The following is a 25,340-nucleotide window of genomic DNA, read 5'->3' as shown; positions in this document are numbered from 1 at the left end:
AGTTCGCTGATCCTTATAAACCAGGGTGCCTTGCCAATTGCCCTCAAGATGGCATTCTGTACCCTCTGAATGATGTTTACATTGGAGATGGCTGCGCTACCCCAGAGCTGGATTCCATACGACCATACAGGTTTTAGCACTGTTTTATAGACAAGCAATTTGTTTTCCACTGAGAGCCTAGAGTTTCTTCCAAGAAGCCAATTCAGATTCCTATATTTCAGATTGATTTCGTCTCTCTTAGTCTTCAGGTGTTTCTGCCAGGTTAGTCTACGATCAAGATGCATTCCGAGATATTTAACTGTGTCATGGTGTGGTAGCTCCGTTTCTCCAAGTTTTACAGGAGGACAGTTTCCCTTGCGTAGTGTGAATGTAATCTGCACTGATTTTGTTGCACTAGCTCTAATTCGCCACTTTTCAAGCCACTTGTGAATATCATTCAGACTTTCTTGCAGATTAAGTGAAGCCTTTTACGGGATTTTATCACTTGCCAGAATTGCCGTATCATCCGCATACGTTGCTGTCGTAACACCTTTACTTTGAGGGAGATCTGATGTAAATATTGAGTAAAGTATTGGGCCAAGCACAGATCCTTGGGGAACTCCCGCATTTATCTCATAAAACTGGGACATACTGTCTTCTTCCTTTACGTAGAAAATTCTATCCTCAATGTAAGATTTTATAATGTGGAAGAATGAGTGCGGCAGGAGCATTTTTATCTTACACAGCAGTCCAGTGTGCCATACTCGATCAAACGCCTGCTGGACGTCAAGAAAAGCTGCTGCACAGTATTCTTTTTCTTCAAGAGCACATCTGATGGTACTACAGACTCTGTGGACTTGCTCAGTAGTAGCATGCTGTTTTCTGAAGCCAAACTGGTGCTTGGGTATCACTGATCGTTCAGTAAGGACAGGATTTATCCTTCGCAGGATAACTTTTTCAAAAAGTTTTGATACCACTGATAGGAGACTGATTGGTCTGTATGATGTAATCTCATTTGGAGGTTTGCCGTCTTTGTGTATCATTGTGATTTCAGCTATCTTCCAAACAGATGGGAAATATCCAGTTCGGATAACAGCATTGAATAAGGCTGTAAGGTAAATTATTCCTTTTCGGGGTAGTTCTGTCAATATTTTCTTATCAATTTTGTCAAAGCCAGGAGATTTTCCATTTTCCAGTCTGTATATTTGCTGAGCTATTTCCTTTGGGCTTGTGTGTTTCAGCGGCATGTCAAGCTGGAAGTCTTGACTCATCACTAGGTTTATATCTTTATCCTCTGAATCTGAAGATGCTGCATTTGGTGTGAAGACCACAGCAAGGTGCTTTGCAAAGGCTTCAGCTTTTTCTTGACTACTTCTCACCCATCCAAGTGTAGAATGTTTTAGTGGCGGTTTAGATTTTTGGGGGCGGTCATGTTGTTTAGTTACTTTCCAGAGAGAATAGTTAGTGGATTTAGTTGCACTTAGTCCTTCAAGTTGAGTTTGTAGGAGTTCATTTGAGCAGTTCTGAATAATTTGTTTTAATTCAACAATAGCTTTATTTAATTTAGATTTGTCTGCTGGATGGCGACTTGTTTGCCAAATACGGCGCAGCTTTCTTTTTTCTAAAATCTTAGCTCTGATTTTAGAAAAAAGAAAGCTGCGCCGTATGAAAAAAAGCAATTAAAATAATTTGAAGTACCTAATGTGAAATATAATTAAGTAAGTATATTGGTAAAAGAAAGCTGCAATCGACGCTGATGGCGGTTTGATGAAGCGGGTCCATGAAGCGCGGAGTGCAGAACTATTTAGTGCCCGCGCACTGCGCTCTATTAAATGTACATCACTTGCAGATTTATTGCAGTTAGCTTTTAGCTTCCCTTTTCATTTAGCTACACAATCATTTTATTATATGGATTAAATAGTGAAAGATGATTTTAGCGACGAAAATTTCAGAAAAATATACAAACTAAAACAAAACATAAGCTAATCAAGTGTTAATGTAATACAATAACCCGCAGCACAATACCTCGCAAATCCTCATTGTCGATGCAAAACGAGCAAAGAAGCTGCACCGATACAAAAAGCGAACAAACCACGCGCCATAAACAACGCGCGACAATAAAGTGTAATTAAATTAACGAGTGGAAAACAAAATCCTTCCCCGAAGCAACACGAGCGGTCATTATTACACATTCCTATTGAAAGGGCAACACCGAGCCGCTGCGGCGTGCACCGCCCGCAAGCCAATACCGACCGACGCCCCGAGCCGAAAGGTTAAAAGTCGAACACTCGACATCGGGAATCCGAAACCTCGTGACTTTTCCCTATTTGCAGAGAGCTTGAGCTCTACGCTGATATGCATATGGGCCGAATTGCAGTAATACGAGTGCTGATATCGGAAAAGCACGGTGCAGCTACGAGCGGCGTCTCCGTGACCGAGCATACATTAACGTACAAAATACATTTTATATACGGAGGGAACAGCTGCCGGCCTGTTGTGCGGGATTTATTAATAGTACATGATTATTAGTGGGAGCGGCACTCTGCAGTACTGTCGCCGCGCGGCCGCAGTGCCTGGACTGTGTGATATCTGACGCAGCCGGGACGGAGCAGTAAGTACAGCCTCCCTCGCCGCCGACTTCCCGCGTGACAAGTGTGACTGTTCTTCACTTGTCAACAAAATAAGCACTACGTTTTTATTTGACAACATTTTTCGCTTTTCTTTTCTGGAGTGTGATATATTATTTGGCAGAAAATGAGTCCTCATATTTTATTCGTTGTTGCTTCACTAGATCTCGGAGTTGCTCGGTAAAGTGTAGTACCGAGGTTGTCCCTCAATATCCGCTTGGCCCTTCAAGACCATCCCTTGATCGCAATTCTCGTTTATGAAATATTACTGTTGCTATAAATTTATGCGAATAAATGGGTCGCGATACCGAGTACCGATGTTAATAGCGAAAACGTTTTGCAAAGTTGAAAACCGTGTTTCCATTTACCGATTTTTTTATGGTCCGGCTATTCAAGCAGATCCGTATTTTAGGCAGCACAACTTTAATGCCAGACATTATCCTTCAAAAACTGCTTCTACGGTGAGTTATTTTATAACGGGGTCTAATTTTTATGCTTCATAAAATTCCGCAGAAACATTTTACAAACGAACGTAGCACGCGATGCGCGATGCGCCGCCGCCGCCGCCGCCGCCGCCGCGATGTATGAGATAATTATTGCCAAGAAATGTGTGCTCCTATTTACATAGGAATGTGTATACGTCGCGGGGCAACTACAACTTGCTGAAACCAATTAGGTCCGACCGCGCCATTACCTCCGCTCCGTTAGCAAATGAAACCGTCCCAACTATGTAAATAAATGCTGTGTTGTTCTTAGAAAATATTATTATGTGCACTCACATTATTCTGTAACTAAAGTGAAGTGACTGATTTTTTGGTGAATAAACTGTTAAAATGAAATGCGCCGTCGACAAAATTTATCAAAGAAGAACAATATAATTGGTCAATACCCAAAGCACGGAGCCCCCCGCAATGAGCAGAACCCTCTTCCTTCCTGCTTCCTCATCAACTAACGAACCAAGCATTGTTTGTGGCGCAGAAGTGGTCGCTACAGCTAGGTACCTACTGTGCCTTTACTTTTTAACAGCTATACCTAGGTATCGGTAATCTTTGTTCGCTAGCCTCATAAAAACATTGCCATTTAGTACCACTATTTTGCGCCACATGCCGGAAGGGGACGCTCTCATTGAGAAAATATTGTACCTATCTACCATATTGGGAGCACACCGAGACATTGTTATTTTGGTACGACTACTATTATTTGAGGACCCTAATAAATTGAACACAGTAAAGGCTCGCAGGGCTACCAGGGTCGCAGGATCCAACAGGAACGCTTAATGTTGTTCAAACGTTTGTTTCTGGGTTGAGCGGCGGCAGCTTTGTGGCGTCGCGTCGCTCCGGAGCCCCACAATACACAATTATTAGTTCCCCAAGCGCCCCATGTCGGATTACGGGACACAACACTTCGTTAGCACGTCTGTACGGGCCCGTGCGGCCACCGTCAAAGATGCATTGCTCTCTGTGCGGTGTCTATCTGAATGCAATTATAGATCGGCAGCTTTACAGAGTCACAAATAAATCTTTTTGTTTTAACGAAAAATACTAGAAAAATGCTAGGTAATGAATTTAAATTTTGTAAGACCATGAAACAACGGCAGCAATATGCTGTAGGAATTTCATATTATATATCTAGCTCTGGTTTTGATTTGAATGTAAAGAACATTTTCCATTTCCGACGTCATGTTCGCTTTGACCTGTACATGTGTCCGCCTGAGCGCCGCCACCGCTCCGCGCCGCTCCGGCCCGCCTCGTGTCCGCCCCGTGCCGGCCCCGTGCTGCGGCTCGCCCGTGACGCTTATTGTCCGCCGAGCCGCATTAGGACCGACAATATTGTTATGCCATCTGTTTATTCTCATTCATGGAAAATTCGACCTTTATTCCAAATACGATTTATTATTATTTATTGGTGTACATCTGCACTCCGCTAACAAATATGGTTTTGTTCGGTTTTATGAGAGTGAATGGCGGTAACGTGTTGTTTGATGTATTGCCTTCTGTTTACATTCGCCTGGAGTGGTCGTGAATCAGCGGCGGCGGCGGCGGCGGCGGCGGCGGGCGCAGGAGTTCAGTTTAACGGCGTACTTCAGTTCGAATTACTTCACCCATACACAGAATGTGGGCGTCGCCGCATTATGTGAAAATTAATTTAGCTAATATAAAAGCTTCCTTGATCCTTTTTGCCAACAAACTATTTCAATTTTGACTATGCTGCAACCAAGTATGTACGAAAAAGTTTCCGATATTGACTACCAAATAGGAAGTGAACTGTACCGGAAACAAGTTTAAACTGAAACTAGCGTATATTTTAACGTTAAATATTGAACCTAATGGCTTTGAGCTAAACACAAAATTTAGTTTTTCAAGCTACACTATCAGTTTCAAACTAACAAAAATAGCTCGAGGCTAAGGGCCAAGATGCCTTAATCTGGTCAACACAACACCAGTCTCTGCGCGACTTACTGTCGCTGGCATAGTATATATTATACAAAAAAATTAAAAAAAATAGAACCCGAAAGCGTTTCACATGTATTCAAACACCAGGGCCATTTCAATGGTCTCGTCTCAATTCGAACTAATACTCTAAACCTCCCGGGAGACTCATTCAAGTCAACCTTCAACACTTTATACAAGCCTAGTATATTCAGTAGCAACCCTTAATTCTATTAGGTAGGTAGTATTCCCACATGTTATTCCTACCCTATAAAATTAATAACATGATCTTGTAACTTGAAATAAGAGCTTATGTTCCTTATCAGGAAATATATTTATAAGAGTCACTTTTATGTATAAGAGTAACTGCTTCTTCACTGCGTACTGGGTTAGGATCATCCCGATAAGGCTGTACTTGTACATTTAACAGCTTATCCTTTAGTTACGTTAACATAACTATCACAACAGCACCTACTATATAAATAACTCCTTACTTAATTTGGTGTCTTACCTGCAATAAGAAAAAGTTTAAAGTTAATAAAGTGCTATAAAATATGTAAATAAATATGTATTAGTACCGATACTAGATCTAACACAACAATACAAAAATAGGAGTAGGAGCGTATAGGGTGAGTACTGCATAAGTACTGCGCTGTTCTGGCCCTCACGGTGTGAATACTTCTTCTTCTTCTTCTCCCTATGTCTACCCATTGCAGGATACAGGCCTCCTCCATGTTACGCCAAGTCCCACGGTCCTGTGCCACATGTAGAAATCCAGTATGTATACAGTGAATATAAAATGGAGGACAAATTTCGCGACACAAAGAGCGTAAGCACAATGATTCCGGGTTCAGTCGTATTTGTCGTTGCCAATTTATTGTTTGAACAGGGTCGCGGGGAGTGGGTCATGGGTCCACTCCAGATTCTGGTAGAGGTTGAGCTCTAGATTTACAAAAATCCAACGAGAGCTTAGAATCCATCGGTACTTTTAATATAATAAGATTTATGTAGTTGTAGTTCGCTAAGCAGAGCTTCGTAGCTTCGTTTTTCATATGCAAGAGTGACCCTCCCTGAGCCGCATGTGGAGTTGCACGGAGCTAAGAGGCTGCATGTGCTGTGACGTCACGCAAGTATTGCTCATTAGCTCGTTTGTATTATCCAGTATCAAAACAAAACAAGCACGGGACGCGAGCTTACTGAGAATAACACAATTTTAATGAGTTGAGAGTAACCCGGCGCTATGGAATAATGAACGTACACTTAAGTAATGAAAATAAACGACGGAGGCAAGAAACGGCGCTCTCCTTTGTTTCGTATTTTAAATCATTGTTATTGTGGCCGAGAGAAACTATATTTGAAAACTTTTATGTTTATTGTTGGCGAAATTTCACTCAGGCGTGAGTTTGCCCCGTGTTTAAAACTATAACTTCAGCTTTAGTGAAAATTTCGCTGTCATATTAAATGCATGCTCAATTTCGATTAACGGTAATGTACTACTCACCACGAGGCTGTAAAGTAAAAACACATGAAAATGTCAACTGTCAACAACAAGGAAAACTCATAATAAACAAAGTAGTAATTTACGCATATTGAAAAAATGCCTAAGGTTTTTGGCACCGCTAAGCATCATAATTGTATTTAGTTTTAGTGCCGTAAAATTTGAAACATAAATTTTAGATATTATGCTAAAGAACCGTCCACAGATATTACAAAGCAGGACAAATAAATGTTAGTAGCACAATGTGCACAGTAGTCCAGTACAATGGCACCGCAGCTGTAACAGAGCGGGCGGGCGGCGCTCGGAATACTTATACATTTTAAAGTTAAAAGCAATAATGTCTTATAAACGTGTCCGCCGGCGCGCGCGACTGAATACAATCAAAATGCAATTTTGTCAGCGGTGGCGGCGGCGGCGGCGGCGAGCGCGGGGAGCAGCGGGCTCGGACTCTTATTGTTATCATGTTTACATAAGGTCAGCTCTTAGATCAAGAAAGATCAATCAATCTTGATTATGTGCAAGCTTTATGCTGTGCAACAAGTACAACGACGAGTAAAACTATGCTACGCCGGCTACAAACTCACTACGCTGGACTGGTAGCGCGCTACGCCGGGCTACACAAGCGCTACGCCGTGCTACAGAAGCGTTACGCTGCGCTACGAACTAGCTATGCCGGATTACAAGAGCGCTACGCCGTGCTACAAAGCCTCTACGCTGGACTACAAGTGACCGAAATGTTTATGCGATTAAAAAATTTGCTACGATGATCTAGGTGAAGTCAAAGTGTTGGTACAGTGTTCAACCTATATACATTTACCATACTTCTAATTACTCGTACTAATATTTTTTTTATTTTTTAAAAATAAAATGACGTCAAAAATCGCTGTCTGCCTCGCTCCGGCGCCGGGTCAGCACTGAGGCGGCCGCGGGCTGTGCATTGTCGTGTTGAATTTCAACAGTATTATTTAGAATGTACCCCCCCCATTCCCCACCGCTGCTGCTGGACGGACAGCTAGGAATTGTATATTCGGGTCTTTATAGTTGCTTGCTCCTTTTGTTATGAACTTATTTATTTTCCTTCTAGGCGAATCGCAGCAGTTAATTTAAAAGCAATTTAAGGTAAGATAGAGTTTGGTATTAGCAGGAGTATAATAATTATGTATTTTCTTAATCATTTAATTTGTAGGTAATGGTTACTACCTACTTACAGGCAACACTTCATTTGAATTTCGTGTCTCAAATATCAACTCGCGACATTTTCCATCCCGCCCAAAACGTGTCGCGTTATTTGCACAAAGATTCCGAATTACGAATGAATGTATTCATCCGTACGCACAATCGCTGGCTTCGTCACTCCTCGCGTCTGATGACGTCACTTCCTCTTCCGGAGCCATGTTTGATTGGCGCGGCTTTCAGCGAGTCACGCTACCTATCGCGCGACCTGCCGCATCCATCTTCATTATCTTCGCCCTTTGCAAAGAAACAGAGACGAGAGTAGTCGTGTGATGTGTCTGTTCCGGGAACTCAATTATACTTCGGGATATGTCTTTTAGTTTGTAGAATTACATGTAAATACTAGTGGCAGTGTGTGAAGAGACAGTTTTGCTTCGTTGTTTATTTCAGCATAAATCTTAATTATCTTCGTGCCTTTTTGCAGAATAATGCGTTCCGCTGTTCCAGAATAACGTTATAGCCACCCGTTTTTCGCTGTAGATACATAAGCATGAGTGCACGTGATAGGTTGCGAGCCGTATCGCCGTTTTGGAATGAGTAGAATGCCCTTAGGGCATTCACATCTAGAAATTTAGATGTGCAAGTTTCCTCACGATGCTTTGCTTTACTGTAAGAACACCTGGTAGGTATCAGAGTAATTAGAAGTAGGACTTTATACCTTGTTTTGATTTTCACAAAAGTTATATTCAAGAAGGTCCACAAAAAATTAAGAACACTCAAATACTTAAAAAAAACTTTACGATCTTTCTTCATTAATCCAACATTAAAATTAAAATCTTGTAAAAGCTTTCAATAGTCATAGTAACAAAAGTTCAAATGAAAGCTCAGAATTAAGGCTCACATTTAATTGCTCCGGCGGCACTTTTTAGTCGTTTCCGTGAACTAAGCCAGGTCAAGTTATGGAGTTGTTAAATTAAAAGTAGTAATAAGCGGTTGGGCCGCGCGAGGGTCGCCGCCGCCGAAAACAAAGTTTTTTTGCACTTTTTACCGAAAAGTTAAAATGTGATTTTATGTCAAGGATAAGCTTTTAGATGTAACCTCTATAAGGAAAAATAGCTTTCGTATTTATGTTTAAATGCATAGGTAGAAGGCATTGTACATACAATTTATGATTAATTGATAGGTGTATAAGAGTCCGTCGGTCTTCAATATAATTTTTGCTCTACTTATAAGGTATTAAACAAGAAAACAATGGCTAAAATTGCTCGAATCAATAACATTTAAGTGGATAACAAAAAAACTCTCAACGAGTTCTCCCCTAACACTGAAAAAGCCATACTCGTAAACATAACATCTGGAAGTGTAAAAAACAATGAAATAGAGTGACGAAAAAGTGAAGTGAGGAAGCAATAATCTCCGCGGAGCTCATAAAACAATGAGAGCGGTGAAGAAGTCCACCGAGGCAGTGGGGCAGCCCCCGCCTCCGCAATATTACCCGCATATAGATTAACGTTGTGTATAGTGCAATTTAGGAAAGTTTACTAACTTACCATTCGTTTTTCCTGTTAAATAAATGTGAGCATGTAATAATTATAAGAACCAAGAGATGAAATAATTTGTTTATGATGCACTGCGGTTGTGCTAAGAATACAAACAACTACCTGACAATGTATTCTAACAAACCGTCGTTATCTAAATTATGTGCATGCATTTGTCAGCGTGTATCAATGAGAGCGGCTCGCTGCTACATAATGCAGCGGTACTTCGCAGTCGCCGCTCGCTGTGTACTAGAAAGTTTCCATCGCGATACATGGCGCACGCCGCTGAGGCAGCTCGCGAGGCACAGTTCTTATTCACTTTCATTCTGCTGAATAGTTCAGGAAAAAATAGGAAACAACGGCAGTGTGCAAGTTGCACGAGCTGTGATAGCCGCTTACAGCCTTATTCAGTATCAGTTTGTGTTTTCATAGCGGTAGTCGGGTATTGAAATAAGTTGACAGCGAGCGGCGGCGGCGGCAGCGGCGCGGACGGTGTGCAGTGATATCTTAATATTATACCGTTGTATCCTTACATTGTACGACTTGTCCTATTTATACTAGATTCAGTACGCTAAACGTACGTAAAACGCTCGTCCTGAAGCTTACGGTCTTTCAGTGTGCTCATGTAGTTAAAGTTAAATATAATGTGATCTTATTACCTAACAAATATCACATAACATATAATTTGAACAAATTCTAAATTATAAAAACAGCTTTCAGGTCTGTCAGTCATTGAAGTATCAAATGTGCACTTACGAAAGAATGTACGAAGTATTGAAATACTGAATACTGAACGATTGTAGATATATAATATAAAACCATAGAACATCGCGGACTCGATGTATAAAACAAATGTTGCGTTCAAATGTGTCATAACATCGCACTCATCACTGGACAAACAATTAAATTGTAGAAAGGTTTTTTGTAATACGAAGTGAAAATTTCCACTGTTAGTATTTACCTAAGTACCTACTTAAATATTGAAGACTTATTTTTTTTCAATTTCTACGTCGTGAACATGAAGTAGAATTACTTTTTTAATATAAAATAACCCGTAGACGAACCATTTAGGCAGTTTATCAGTGATCTCGCGGATAGAAGATTAGATTTATATAACTGGGTGCCTGCGAGGCCGCCCCGGGCACGCCGGGCGCGGCCGGCGGCGGCGGCGGGGGCTCTACTAAACAACATGATTTCATATTAAGATAAGTAGCAGATAACTATAAACAGTAAGAGATATTGCTCTTAAAATTTACAAGCAGAAGTGGCAGTGGTGGCCGGCTGTTATGAATATGCCTAAGAGGGCCAGGAGATACCACGAACACACAATCGTAGTCAAAGCTTCCTGTCCGCTGACTGACGACTACAGTAATAGCGGGTGGTGGCTGGACACGGTAATATGTATTTTATTTCTCTAAAATAAGCATTAAATTTACTAAGCATATTTAGTAGAATGGAAGCCAAGCTAGGCCGCGTTGTAAGTAGGGGGCTGACTATGAACATATTCCTAAATATAAATATAACATACGAATTATACAATACATAGGTATAATATTATACATATATAACGGTTATATACCTATGGGTGTACGAAACTAACCTCATTATGTTCCGTGTCACATGTATCTTATGTTTGTTACAGTTAGCGACTTACGGTAATCCTTGTACATAATTCACAATCTCTACAATACCTACAATTGAAAATAACTTTAATAATAAAAGCTTAACTCACTCCATTATTTCTAAACGGCGCTTCATATAAATAAACTGTGCCGCTTCTTGTAGAAGTTCGGTCCGCTCTCGCCGCGTCTGTTCAAATATAATGAGGCGGCGGAGGTTAACAAATAACAAATAATATCAAACAGAAAATAATGAAAGCAGATTGTATCTCGCCAGAGAGTTACACAAATAAAAGCCGTAGTTTTATTTGTAAATAAACAGAGTATCTTAGCTTGATATCCGATAAAATTAATGACCGCTGGCACGCTATCCCGAGGTTAAAGCTTTTTCATGTAACTTATTGCATTTTTTTTAGTTACTCTTAAATCCTAAGAAAAAACAATGCTATGAGTTTGTCAAGTGTTTCCGTCTGTATTTGTGTTTGAATAATTATAACAACGTTATTTATATGACTGAACGATGGTTTTGTGACATGTTTTGATTTTTATTTAATCGACTCTGCCGTTTAAAAGCGATTACTGTTCGGGTACCTATTCATATTTTTAACATGTTATTTTTTTCCACAATAACATGAAGCCTATTTAATATTTCATACAGTTTATAAAACTTATGGTTCAGACTACACGCCCACAGGGTATTGAATAATTATACAACACGGTATCGTAAGGTCGTCTATAGATATCTACGTATAAGGTTTTTGTAGCCACTTTTAAGCTTTATTAACTAAACATGATACTTACGTTGTTTTGGTAGGAAGTAAAATGTTTGTTTTATTGAGAAATACATTTAATAAGTACCTAGATATTACGATCCATGACAAAATAATAATAAATAGTTTAGTAAATAATATAAAAAGCGTGTCCGGTACAAACACACACTACAGCCGGGGTAGGTTTTGTCACCGTGGGGTGGTGACAGGACCAGTTAGGCCGATTAGTTCTAATTCGCCTTTAATTAGATTAACATTAAAATATCGGTGAATTTGGCTGACTTGGCTGTCACTCGAGGTGGCTCCTTTCATGCATCCCATCAGTGATAACTTATTTATTAATAAACTCGCGAGCAACGAAAAAGTTCCGCTTATTAAATACCGATAACATATTGCACGAATTTTCCAAAAAAATGTTTTATAATTAGAATACAACATTCATATTGTATTATTATTATTAGTGTATAACTAAACAATACTTTTAACTTATATAATTACCTACACCTAACATAAATTGCCTTGTTTATAATAAATCTAACATAAAACATTTAGAAAGTAAGATTACTTAATATTTTCTGTTCTAAGATTATTTAATTTAGATTCTAAAATTGTTTAATTTAGAGCTTTTCCATCTGAAATACAGGAAAAACTCTGTTATTTCCTAGTTCAGATCAGCATTTTAAACTACCTTTAGCATTAAGAGTTGACCTATTATTGTAAATCACATTTAGCATTAAGTATTTTCAGAATAAATATTCTATTCTATTCTATTCTATTCTATTCTATATTTAGTTGGTAATATTCTGATGAGCTGTGAAAATGTACTTCAATATTGGAGATGGCGTTTTCCATTTAGGAGTAATTTAGTGCTGTCACTGGTACTTATTATTACTCGCGAGTGTATTGGTCCAGGTGAGTCACCTCTACTACACCTATACTTCTATATTATTGCCGAGAAGAACATTTTCAATCACAGCGTACACTATACATAGAAGGCAAAAAGCGATAACATTACTTACAAAAACATTTTTATTATTCAAAGTACAATTAATACGACGTTTCACATCAAAGGCCGCTTCAAGCGAAAATTGCTACATACACATGTATACGTATCTAAGGTTATTCGTAAATACTTCCAAAACATGCATCGCTCCCCCTTGACCTAGTAACGGGCCAGGGCTCCACTTTCATGACAATATCGTGAAAACCCAAGGAAAAAATGCAAAATCTGACATATTTAAGTACTAAGTTTTTTGTAAATTGTTACAGTTTATGGGTTTTGTTTCGTATCGTATATTGAGAATGGGGAATTCGGTGTGTATGTGATCCATATGGAAGTATCTACATAGCATAGGATAGTACATATTGTCAAGACTTATTTCTGAATTGGTAATTTTTCGAGTTGCACTTTGTGAATTATTAGCTAGATTAAGTATACCTATCTATGTATAGGTAAACGGAATTGGACATAAACGTATGCAACTACCATCTGCTTTCAATCGTAATAAATAAATTGTACTCCAGCCGCTCCGTGAAACGATACACGCATTGTAATGAAACGTTTGTATCGATTTACATGGATAACGTTTATTTCCGTAACATGAATGAAAACCGTTTAGGAAACAGTTATTATTGAATCAAAACAAAATAATTTCACATTCCATGTATGGTGGGAAATGTTGTATAGTAAAATGAATAAACATCAGGTCTCACAGTGATGAAATTCCACCCTTTAATAATTCAGCCAGTACAGTACCAACTAATCAACTTGTATTTATAAACTAAACATTCCCTTAATAGCGATGTCGCTTTCTCACTACACAAACAAACCTTAGGGAAGGGAAGTAGCCGGCTGCCTCAAGTAACTGTGAATCACAACAAAAGAAATGAAAGCAAACATCAAAGATGAGCGAGGTCCAGCAGAAGGCACTCCGCATCGATTGAGGTCGCCCGGAGTAGCTCTTCCGCGGGCAATGTGGCCCCGTGTGTGTGTGTGTGTGTGTGTGTGTATGTAAGCAGCGCGTGTGTGTGTGTGTGCTCTCAGAGCCATAAGTTCTTTGATCACTCGCACGGAACTAGCCGAAGCCACTACACCGCGACTACCTTTCCATGTTTTTTCACATGTTTTTTTTCGTATGTCGGTCGGTACGTTTGTCCCTGCATGCTTAGAAGCTACAGTTACCACAAAAATGTTACATAAGGTTTAGTATCGGCTGTAAAATATTTTTTTCTACCGCGATTGCGGAAGGTTTCGTTACAAAGTGTTTTAACGAAGCTGTAAAAGTTACTACTTGCATAATTATAAAATAACTATTAACTTTCATGTTACTTTTATAGTGATATACACATTCTGTGCAATACGTGACTATCCGGTTTATGGGCAACTGTGGGTGATAATTAAAAGTTAGTAATGCAGCAGGTACAAAACAAATGTTGCCTGGAGCTATGTAACATATTTTTCTCAATATTTAAAATATCGTATTTTCATGCTTAATATCAACGTTTTAACAACAAAATTACCGTTATTACCGAAAATCCGTATTCCTAGAGTAAAAATGAATGAACGCACGCCATCAATAAGGAAGCACGTTTCCGATCAAGTGCAGTGAACGCAGCCGGGTCATTCCGCCATTGTAATCTAAATCGCAGTAGTTGTGGATCTCTCGGATGTCGGTCGACGTGTCGGATACTGCACGCCAGAGGGCGCTATAGGCCCCTGTAGGCCCCTTTAGGCCCCAGACTGCTTCAATGCCTCTTGTGTTTGTAGTGAAGCTAAGGATTGGGGTCAACACCGGCTTTGATACTGATTCCCGACGATTATCCTTGATACGGAATAATGAGACCAATCCTGTATTTCGACAAGTGTGAGGAATATAAACTATTCCTTATTTATTATGAAGGTAGCAGCGTATATTTTCTTTTTCATACCTAATATACCCGTAATGGGGGCGTGACTTTGTAAGAAAGTAGCTAGAGGTTATTACTTTATTATATTTCGTCAAGAGAAGTAAATGTTGTAAATATTAACACATATATAGGGAATTGAATAAAGGCCAACCATAACATAGGTACTATTTATATTTTTTATGATTGTGGATATTCAGACACGTTTTTTACGATACTCAAAATCGTGTATGAATGTAGTCATAAGGAGCTATTTAAGTAGATTAGGTAATAATCTATTACCGCATATCAATAGGTTAATTCTAAGGTAATGTAGCCACTGACCTAGTTTGTCCTGCATGACAGTCTTGGTGTCACAACTGAGCAGACACCCCAGCACCAGCATTAGAGCCAGCAGCCGCGCCATGGCTCCGTAGGCGCCTGGGCTCGCTAGGCGCCTGGGCTCGCTAGGCGCGCGGGCCTAAGGTGTGAGGGACTGAGGGAGGGGCTCAGGTCACCCGCAGGCGGACGCCCCGTAAAAGTCTCTTCATGGCGCTGAAACCAAAAAAAAGTCTTAATTATGTTTCTACTAATAAAATTGATCTGTGAATAAACTGAATACAGATATTTATGTAATAATCCGAAGGTGTGCCGGTACTTATGAGATAAACTATCCGCCTATACGCTTGAGTCATAGCTTAGTGTGTATCGGAGTTTTACTAAATTACGTTCGTATATCATTGTGTCACCGCCCATGAGGTTCCTTTACTAATGGTATCCTCATTCTCCCACACGGTAATAATATCAATCTTACAATTACAAAGCATTTACACCTACATGTTGGTCTTAATTATCAAATATATAGGTCTTTGTTGTAATTAAAGCTGCGTAGGCGGGAAAAGTATGCCGCTAGGCAAATAGGTACATACAGGAAGGTAAAATATGCGTTGGTAATTATCTTATATTACAATATTATAATAATCGTGCCAACCTGATCTAGGTATGTCGATATAAAGAAACGATTATTGTAAACAAATATTACGGGGTTTAGTGGTTGACTCCAGAAAACATAAGTTAAAATTTTGCACTAACATTCCTATCTTCTTCTTCTAGTGCCGTCTCCTAGCAAAGGTTGGCAATCATCCTGCTGATGAACATTCCTATGCATTATCGAAACATTCCACACTATAAGATACGAATGATCACCACAATACAATTATAGGCAACATGTAATGATCATCTACATAGATAGTTTTAAAAACAACTTCGCAAATAAAAGTATCACGATGATGACCTCAGTACGCCCGTGTCCCGGCGGCGGCGGCGCCGAGTGTTGCCGACTCAGTAATAAAGGTAACTCGCAAGTTCCTTTGAACAATCCTCTTTCCCGATCTTAAGTGTGAAATTAAACAAGTTATGTGCGACGAACTTCGTGTTTTAGCACAAGTTAATCCTTGGCAAGTTAAATTGGGAAAATTGTAATTAATACGGGAAACGCAACGGAGGCATAAAGTTTAAGGCTTTAATCCTTTAGTCTGTTCTGAGCCTTCCTTGCGCTTTTATAGTTCCGGACGTGACGACTTGCGGGGGTCCGGCGCGACTGATGCTGCTTTTAATCATTCATTAAGAACGAAGAGGTTCATAATATAGGTAATGTAATAGGAATGAATAAACAACATTTTTATTATATATCTGATTTTTTAATGCATAATTAGGTATGTGGTCTTTCTACTTTGATACCCTTCATTCGTTTCGTTTTCCAAATAAGTGATGTGATTAAGGGCTAATTCGTCAATAGTTATTATAAAAGTTATCTGGGGAATAATTATGATGTTGTCATGTCTGAAATACAGGTACATAAGATTGTGATAGCAAAAATTTTATACCTCAGATAACAATTATCTGACTATTGAAAAATCAGCCTTAAGGCATTGACTTATATATTCCTATGATTGTATAACACTTGTAAAATGCATAGTTCCGACGTGTAATATATAGGTACATCATACAATGCGAATATCCGTAGCTACGGTATAGATATTAAACAATATTAATAACATAAATACAGAATGTGTTAATATTTGCACATTTCTCAGCTGTTCCCAGTTTATCGGTGATGTCGATAACTCGACATTCTCAAAATGGAGTTTACTTCTGAAAGCAATTTGGATTATCTGGATGTGGCGGTTTATTTACAAATTTAGAGAGTTATAAAAATGGAGCCCGAGGTGAAACCGCGCGCTGCAATTTTAAATTTGAATATTACGAGGCACATTTGATTTGATTTCTGTACTCGATACAATGTAACATCGATGACTACTTATTATTTGTTTTGTTTTCATTTTATTCTTTATTTTTAAAAATAAAATTATGTAAAAGCGATGGCTTTTCCAATAGTGGAGAATGTCAGATGTCGGCAGCCTCACGTGAAGTTCCACGTTTCAGCCTCATTACTATCATATTACATGAGGAAATGCTTTTGCATCGCAGACTTTGGCCCTGATCAGCAAAGTTAAGCCCAGATCTTTGTAAAGAATTCTAGAAATTTAAAATGAGCCTTTTCTGCCATAGGTTGTTTTCCTAACTTCAACCTGTTGAAATAAATCTCATTCCGAAACACTTCAACAAAAAATCTCCACAAATTCATTCAGCGGAGGAGCTTCGAAAATCGCAAATATTACTGCATTTTAACCGTCCCGAGTTAAAATCGATTCTCGGAGCTCGTACATCTCGAGATCGCGCAGTTTTACCCACCCGTGTCACGTGCCGGCGGCCAGGCTACCCCGCGCCCGCGCCGCGGGACTGTGCGCCTTGCTGCCCCGAGATAAGGGCGCAAGTGACGCGAAAGGGGTGTGTGAGTAATTTGGTTGCTCCCGATTTAGCGATAACTAGGCAGTCTCGTTGTGGAATACAACATTTATTCATGCGTCGTTTCGTTTCGCGCTAAAAGATGCGAGATTTAAATAGTTCATCTCGCGCACTCGGCCGCAGCCGCCGCCGCCGCCGCCACGGGCCACTTCGCAGCGGAGCCTTCATTTGTTTGACGCATTCTCCTTTTCCTATTTTATCTAAAATTGGCGTAGTTTTAAGACGTATGAAAAATGCCTATAACACTCAGGATAATATAGCTTTACTTTCTTAATAAATTTTAGAGTAGCTGTTTAGGAACCTATTATTAAATTTATATCGGTACACACAATTAATTTTGTTTTTATTTGTAAAGCATAACAATGTGTTCATATCTTTGCATTTACATTTTGTAATTTTTATCGCTTAACACTTAAATTAAAACATGCAAAACGTGTCGTACATAACGTAACACCTATAACTTTTTTGTGACTCTGAGGCAGGATTGGAAATAATTTGCTCTATAACAAGACCACCCTGTACATTATCATCGGAACCAAACGCTCAAGTAGGTTAAGAGGGGCTGTAATATATAATATGAGATTTATGAGATAACCTTAATATAGCGTTTACCTATTGGCATTTATGTTACCTACTTATATCTGCCAGAAAGTCGGCGTATTTGTATATACTCATAGATAATAATATGTTAGTAATTAGATATGAGAAATGTGTTACATAAAATACCGTTCTAATAATCATGGACATTTTTTCATAATTAAAATGAGTACCTCGCAGTGGAAGCAGGGCCGATAACGACCCGGCACCAATTCAGTTAAAAACATGAACGAGGCCTGAAACAAAGCTACAAGCAAACATTGATAACCGAATAGTCGGGAGCCGCAACTTTTTACGTCCAACGTTAATTTAGACAACAAAATTGGGGTCAGTATCGTTATGCGAGTGACGTCGCTGGCAGCGCGCCCGGTAGTATCGATGCATGGAGTATCGATACGTTACATCGACATAACCGATATTAGCGGCGCCGCGCGTGCCCCGGGCCGAGCCTGGAGCCCCGGTCAGGCCGTCTAAGTTTTACTGCCGACGCCGACGCCCCACTGAAATATCGCCTGTTGAAGGAAGCCTATCAAATTCCAAAAATGTTCGATGCAGCTTATTAGTAAAGGTATATTTTATACCTTCCAAATATTGTGTCGAATTATTTTTACAAGTTTTAATGTAACATATTTGTTATATTCTTTTAAGTATTTATAAATTCATGCTCGCGTTAATGTTTCTCCATATGTTATTGTTTCTGTGAAAGCAATTATTTTATTTCCTTCTTAATGGCCGCTTGCCTTGATTTTAAAGGTTCTTAATTTCCTTTCGGAAGGAATCCTTAATTGCCTCGCGATAAAATGTAGCCTATATAACGCGGAACGGCTCAAAGCTTAGAGTTTATTGCGAGGATTAAGGTGACCCGCATTCGATGCCATCGCAATCATTAATTGAGAATAAGTATATCCGATTTACCTACTTCGAAAAGAATATTAAATGTGAAAATATATGGCAGAGTATCGTTTAATAAAATATCACGCCGTTTTTTATTACATACATAACTACCTACCTAGGTATATGCGACCAGGATTAATTTATATCAAATAACGTCATTCTCTTGTCTTGTCATTGAGGTATATCGCCGCCGGTAAATCGGAGAACCGACCTAAAAACTATTTATTTGTCACGTCAATATTGTAAGGGTGACTTGCACAAGACATTTAAATATGACAAACTTAAAATATTTAAACAAATTTAAAATATTATGTTTTCTTTTATTTTTATTGCAGTTTTAACTTACAGCACTTGTATCTACGATATACATAATACATAACATAACTCGCGCTTTGGGTTAAAATCCTAGGTAGTATGTTGATGATGGCAACCCTTCCGAGCTCCGAGCGCGCGGGCGGCGGAGGATCGCGCCACTTTATTGTTTGTATCCGGTTATATCCGGTTTAATAGCGGTCCCGGGTTCGATCGGCCGCGTGTGCCGGTACAAAGTTTAAAGATTAAGCCCGAGAGTTGGATCACTTTGTACTTAAGTTTTGTAAGTCGGAAAAAATGGAATAAAAACAAGGCGCCCGTAAGCTGCTCAAAGCTTTTTTAAATTAGGTTTGTAGGGTGTTCGCAATCTGAAATAGGTTGCCTGATTTGGATACTAAACAGGTTTCACAATTTGCCCTATGTTTACGAAACTTTACAAGGCTTTCACTAAGTAAAGGCTTATGTCGTGAGGACATGTTTAACATAAATTCAAATAGATTTATGCATAAAGCGATGTAGTTGGCGTGTGTCAGCGCTGCAGCGCCCTGTGGGTGGGTAAATGTTTGTGCAGCGCTTCCTTGCGCCAACATCGCGCTGCGAGCGGTATTAGCCGCCGATGTGCGTGGGGAAGCCATTTATATTGAAATTAAACGGTACGCATGTTTGCGCTCTTTTTCCTGTTTGTTTTTCCACAATTTCCTTACAAGCTTTTATATAATTTTTGATACAAACGTAGTCGTTTTATGTTGTTTCAATTATGGGATTGTGAACTACAGGTTATACCCAAACACAAATATTTCTGCAGTTGGGTTTCTGTGTATTTTTAATAGTAATTCTTTCGAGATCTTAAATCAAAGTTCAGTCAATAAACCGTTAGATCTCGGAGGTTGTTCTCGGTAGTTAACTGGGAGTGCACGTTATCTCGCACTTTATCTTAATGCGCCATTATTCCGGGGACTCGCATCTGCCGCGCTCTGCGGCCGGACACACGGACGTCACACTCTTACTTTAATATATGTTATTCGTTACGTATATGACCTGATAGAAATAGGTAAATATTATATCGTAATTTGATCGATTTGCTATCATCCTGTACAACATTGAGCAGAAACAAATATAAGTACAGGGTATGTAAATAAATACCTCCATCAAAAATAAATGTTCAACTTTTAACTGAATAAAAACATATTATCGGAAGAGTTGGCAGCGTGATAAATGGATCCGGACGAACTAAAAATTCAAACCAAACATGAAAGGGCTCTGTTTGCCTGAAACTTTCATCGGCTTTTGACCGACAATGCTATTAGCATAGGAAGCAGCTGTGTGACGTACTAATATTGAAATGGGAACTTTAAATGGAATTTTGATTTGATTTCTTGTGCTGAATTATAATTTCAAATTATTCTGAGATGAAAAATCCGAATTGGACCATAAAAGTTGTGAATCTTGTTGAGACGACAGCGGGGCAAGTGGAGGGAGGGGGGGTAGGCTGGTGTCGTAGATTTGAATCATTTCATTTGAACTATATACAATAATCAAAGTTATAGTGGATAATAACATCAGCCCTTACATTTACATTTTAAATTAACGTTAAGTATAATTACGGTTTGGTGTTTTCATTTTATAAGTTAGTGTACTTCTGAGCCTAGTCGGAGAGCAACAAACACGTCAAACTCCGACGCAACCCATACAAATCTAAAACGTTTTAAAATTCAATAACGCATATTCTCAACTCACCGGGCAAGTTTTATTTGTGCTCGGCGCATAAACCGCTCCGAATATCTGGCGCAAGTCGGAGTTGCAGGAACTTGCAGTGAAGTTGCGAGGACCAGCACCCCCGCCCGCGCCCCCCGCCCGCCCCCGCGTCCCCCGCCCCCGCGGCCCGGCGGGGGCGCCGCATGCTAATCGGATCTTGTTTACTGACATCCTCAATCTCCCAAATTTTTTTAGCAAGTCGGAAGTGCTTGTGAAGTTGTAATTGAATCTAAGGCCGAGTTTAGCCGGAGCCGGGACGCGGCCTGACTCCTGTCGCCTGAATGTATAAATATATAACAACATGCTGAATTCATTTATTAATTCTTCGACGTGGACCTCAAACATTCCAATCAAGGCTCAAATGAATTTGCTGGAATGCTAATTAAGTGCCATCATTATGAACAGTGACAATTTATAAATACATGGGGGATATTTTGCGCAGCTCATTATCGGAATTTTCTGGTATAATAGTATCAATAATTCACATAGCTGCGACCGCGGCCATCGACTGACGCGTGTAGCACATCAACACGTTAACAAAACGCCAAATCCTATCGTAAACATAATTCGTTTCATTAAAAAATACTTCTTTTTAAAAAAAAAACATTAAAATTTTCTTCATATGATTAAGCCACTATTCGGTATCAGTAGGTATAGACTATTATACCTGTATAACTACAGAACTCACTAAATAATATTTGTATTAAAAATATTTGTACTTCAAATCGATATAAAAGTCGTCTAGCAAGTAATAGCCTGCACGGCTAGTATGGCCATAATAAGACAACATGTGAAGTGACTGTTTAAATTGAGTCACTTTTTGATATCAGTCTTAAATGTTAGCATAGGGTGTACATGGGACTCGTTTTATTTGCGTGATTCGGCATTAGTCCCAGTGACACTGTAACTTTTCTGCTCTGTGCAAATAGGTTTTTCAAATGTTATTTTTTTCCGAAAATCTCTCATTTGTGGTTGTTGTTTGTATTGTCTATGGTTTTTTGACAATTAAAATGTCACCAAACGTCAAATTTGAAGAAAATTTTCGCTGTTTGGTGCGTTGAGTGTAATATTTTGGTAATATTACTTTGCTTTGCGCTACCCCATAGACTCATATTGGCTCATTAACTACTTTCTTGAGTTTCTTGGACATCGTCACATGAAATAATATACGACCGAGCTTGCTCCCGACCAAGCACGATCAGATTCCTTGGGAGTTCTTCGGCAGACGATTTCTATGCACCGGCTCCATGAGACGAAGAACAAAACAGCATGCCACCTGACTGATGACCCACCCACCGTCTACCCGGACCCAGGAGCTAGAAGTCCTTGAGACAAAAGCTCGGGCAGGATCCTGACGGGCGCAACGGAATATCATCTACGATGCTTGTCCCACGGCCTGACTGAATAATATTTATATAATCAACGGAAGGAAAAAACATTAGGTAAGTACCAGTATTTGTGACATGTTATTATAATTGGGTACACAAAACAACTCAAAAAAACTTTTCACATGGCACCGTGCCCACTTGGTGGACTAGGCCTAAACCCATCCTTCCTTGGAAGGAAACCCGTACCCCAGTAGTGGGGACGTCATGGGTTATGATGAAGATGTTATTGCAACACCCAGGCTTGCTACTCCAGTTTACTCTGGAGCTAGGATGGCTGAGCTGAAATCAAGGGGATATGTACAAAGGTTCCACTCGAGAGAGCCACATACAGGAACTTCGCCCCCTCTCAGAATAGAATAGAATAGATGAAGATGTCAATAGGAGTTATAATCTTAGTTCATAAGTATAAATAAAATCTCCTGAAACATTTTTTTTTGTTACAGAATATTGAAATTGGCTCGTAGGCAAGACAGAAGATGGACAAAGGCGGTCAGAAAATGATGGCCTAGACACATGAGCTGTTGGCAGAGATCATCTGAAGATGGTCAGATGACATCAGCATCAGCAACCTTGTGGTGAAACAATTAGCAGGAGCGGCACAGAACTGGCTGAAAAAGTTGAAAAACTTGGTATAATAATAATAAGAGGCCTATACCAATTTGATGACTGATAGGCCAAGTTTGAACTGATTATTGTGAGAGTTGATAACTAAGAATACCCAATATGCTGTTATAGTGTGTAAATAGTACTTATATTTTTTATAATTTATTTATTATGTATAAGTTTAATAAATGTTTTACTTACCTAAAGAAGATATGATATTTTTATAACCATTTAATTTTGTTGTACATGCAAGCATACCTACTTACAGATTTTACCTAGTTAGTGTGTTGTTGATAAATAATAAATCCTGACTAGGGTTTGTCGCTGTGGAGAAAGGATTAGCATCAGTTGCTGACTGCCCGGTGTGCCGGACTTATTCAATGTACAGTTTATATGATTTACATTTCTTGAACCTCCACATTTAACATTCAAACTATTCAATTAGCCACTTAATTCTAGTTAGTGTGTTGTTGATAAATAATAAAGCCTGACTAGGGTTTGTCGCTGTGGTGAAAGGAAACGCCAGTCATCATAGCATCAGTCGCTGACTGCCCGGTGTGCCGGACCTATTCAATGTAAGTATATGATTTACATTTTGTGAACTCCACATCTATCATTCAAACTATTCAATTAGCCACTTTATTAACTACATACTTTGACGTGAATAGGCAAACTTAAACTATATGGGAGGCAACTGAAAATCAGTGGTTAACCTAAGGGCAAATATAATCAAAGGGGCAAACATATGCGCTGAGATGCTTCCCTTTTGGTCTGTTTCAACACACACATTTCGCCTCTTCATTTAACTGTACCTATATCATTTGTTGTAGTTATGTGTTATGTTTGAGTGGAACAAATTAATGTATATCTATCTAACTTATTGGCACATGTCAGCGACGAGATTTGAACCCGCATCTCTTCCATAAGGGGCGGGCGCTTACCCGTCTGAGCTACCACCGCTACCTACATATAATATAGGTAATTATTATAATTTTAGTCAAATAAAAAAGAGGATGTGTGTTTTGACAAATGTTGTTTTTAAAGAATTTTCAACGGGTTATTAGAGTCCGGATCATCCTCCCTATAAGTATTATAGTAATTTTCCTTTCCTGCATCTCTTCTTGTAGAGCAAGGATGAAATTAACAAAAACTAAACAAATAATTATTTGTGTCACATGTTATCACCACCTTTGAACTTGAGTGATATAATGCTACCTAAACAAATGTCAAACTGAGACATGTGTGGATAAATTGGTACACCCATGTTAGGAAATAAGACAAATCTTCCAATCTCGCTGTCAAAATTGTAACTCACATCTTGTGGTGATTATTTCGTGTTGGCCATGTTAGCGTTTGTGAGGACAACTGGTATCACACAATTTGTTGCAACTAGCTGTCATTTATATCTTGTCACCGCCATACTGTGCTACGCGTGCTGCACAGACTGCGGCTCAGGGCAGCTTCAATTACAGAGTGCGGACAAGGCGAGAGCCTTCACGATTACTCACTTGTACAATACATAGTTAAGAAACACTTTATTTACTGAATAAACTTAGTTTATCCAAATGTAGCACGACATTGTTATGCATAACTTAATATTAAACAAATCAAACAAATATTAACTATATCAGAACTTCGGTATTATGATTTTGAGATTTATTTAAAACCAACATTAAGTACAAGTTCATAATCATAAAGCTTTCGGCTAAATAACTTTCCGCTAATTAAAATATAACAAGCCGCGGCGCAGTTCGGCTTCACTTGAGGAGCGGAGTGGGCCCGCGGCGGCCTCTTTATTTACTATTTCGACTACTTACGTTGTACATCATTTACAATAGTATAAATGTGTTAGTGAAAACTGGGTGCAGCAATGCACATCTTCAAACTAAAGGGAAAAGGTCTTACTTACGTCTAGTTAGTGCACAGTTACTGTAATAAAATAATATTATACCTACTTATATTTTTTCAAATAAGACTCTTAACAATAATTAGGTATATTGATAAAAACTAAACTATTTATTAATGGTATTTAGAAATAGCATAATACCTAAAGTCGATGAAATATTTTAAAAGTATCATTTGTCGGCCCAACGACAGCTCCATTTTAAAGAACGAAAACAAAATGAGTTCCGCAATTAACTTCCTCTAAACTTAATTGATTGACCATCTCTTTCAGGGGAACTTGGCCAAAATTGCGTAAATGGATTTAATGGGTTCTTTATAAGCGAGGCCGAGGCCGGGCCGGGGCCATCCCCGCCGTTTTATATCTTTTTAAGCGGTGATGATATTGTTTACCTATTGAAACTTTCTTGACAACAATAATAAGACAACATGTGAATAAATTGTATTTTCTTTAAGGTGTGATTTTCATCTTAAAGTTATTTTTACACAACATCATAAATATATT

At 39.0% G+C, this 25,340-nt stretch overlaps 1 protein-coding gene and 1 long non-coding RNA gene across 2 annotated transcripts in view; one reads left to right on the top strand and one right to left on the bottom strand.

Moving 5' to 3' along the window:
* LOC105384795 (neural cell adhesion molecule 1-A) overlaps positions 1-25,340 on the bottom strand; it is a 258,015-nt gene that overhangs the window by 220,297 nt on the left and 12,378 nt on the right. Inside the window, exon 2 of the mRNA XM_048630715.1 lies at positions 14,862-15,071. Coding sequence (XP_048486672.1) covers positions 14,862-14,943 — 82 coding nt within the window. The 5' untranslated portion in view covers positions 14,944-15,071. The remainder of the gene's footprint in view (positions 1-14,861; positions 15,072-25,340) is intronic.
* Positions 21,702-23,142, top strand: LOC125490702. Its single transcript, XR_007267851.1, has 2 exons — positions 21,702-22,384; positions 22,774-23,142. It is a non-coding gene; the product is annotated as an uncharacterized LOC125490702 (long non-coding RNA).

This window comes from Plutella xylostella, chromosome 4 (genome assembly GCF_932276165.1).
Source record: "Plutella xylostella chromosome 4, ilPluXylo3.1, whole genome shotgun sequence".
Lineage (NCBI taxonomy): Eukaryota > Metazoa > Arthropoda > Insecta > Lepidoptera > Plutellidae > Plutella > Plutella xylostella.
The sequence above is the reverse complement of the archived record's forward strand: the minus strand, read 5'-3'. Positions and strand labels throughout refer to the sequence as shown.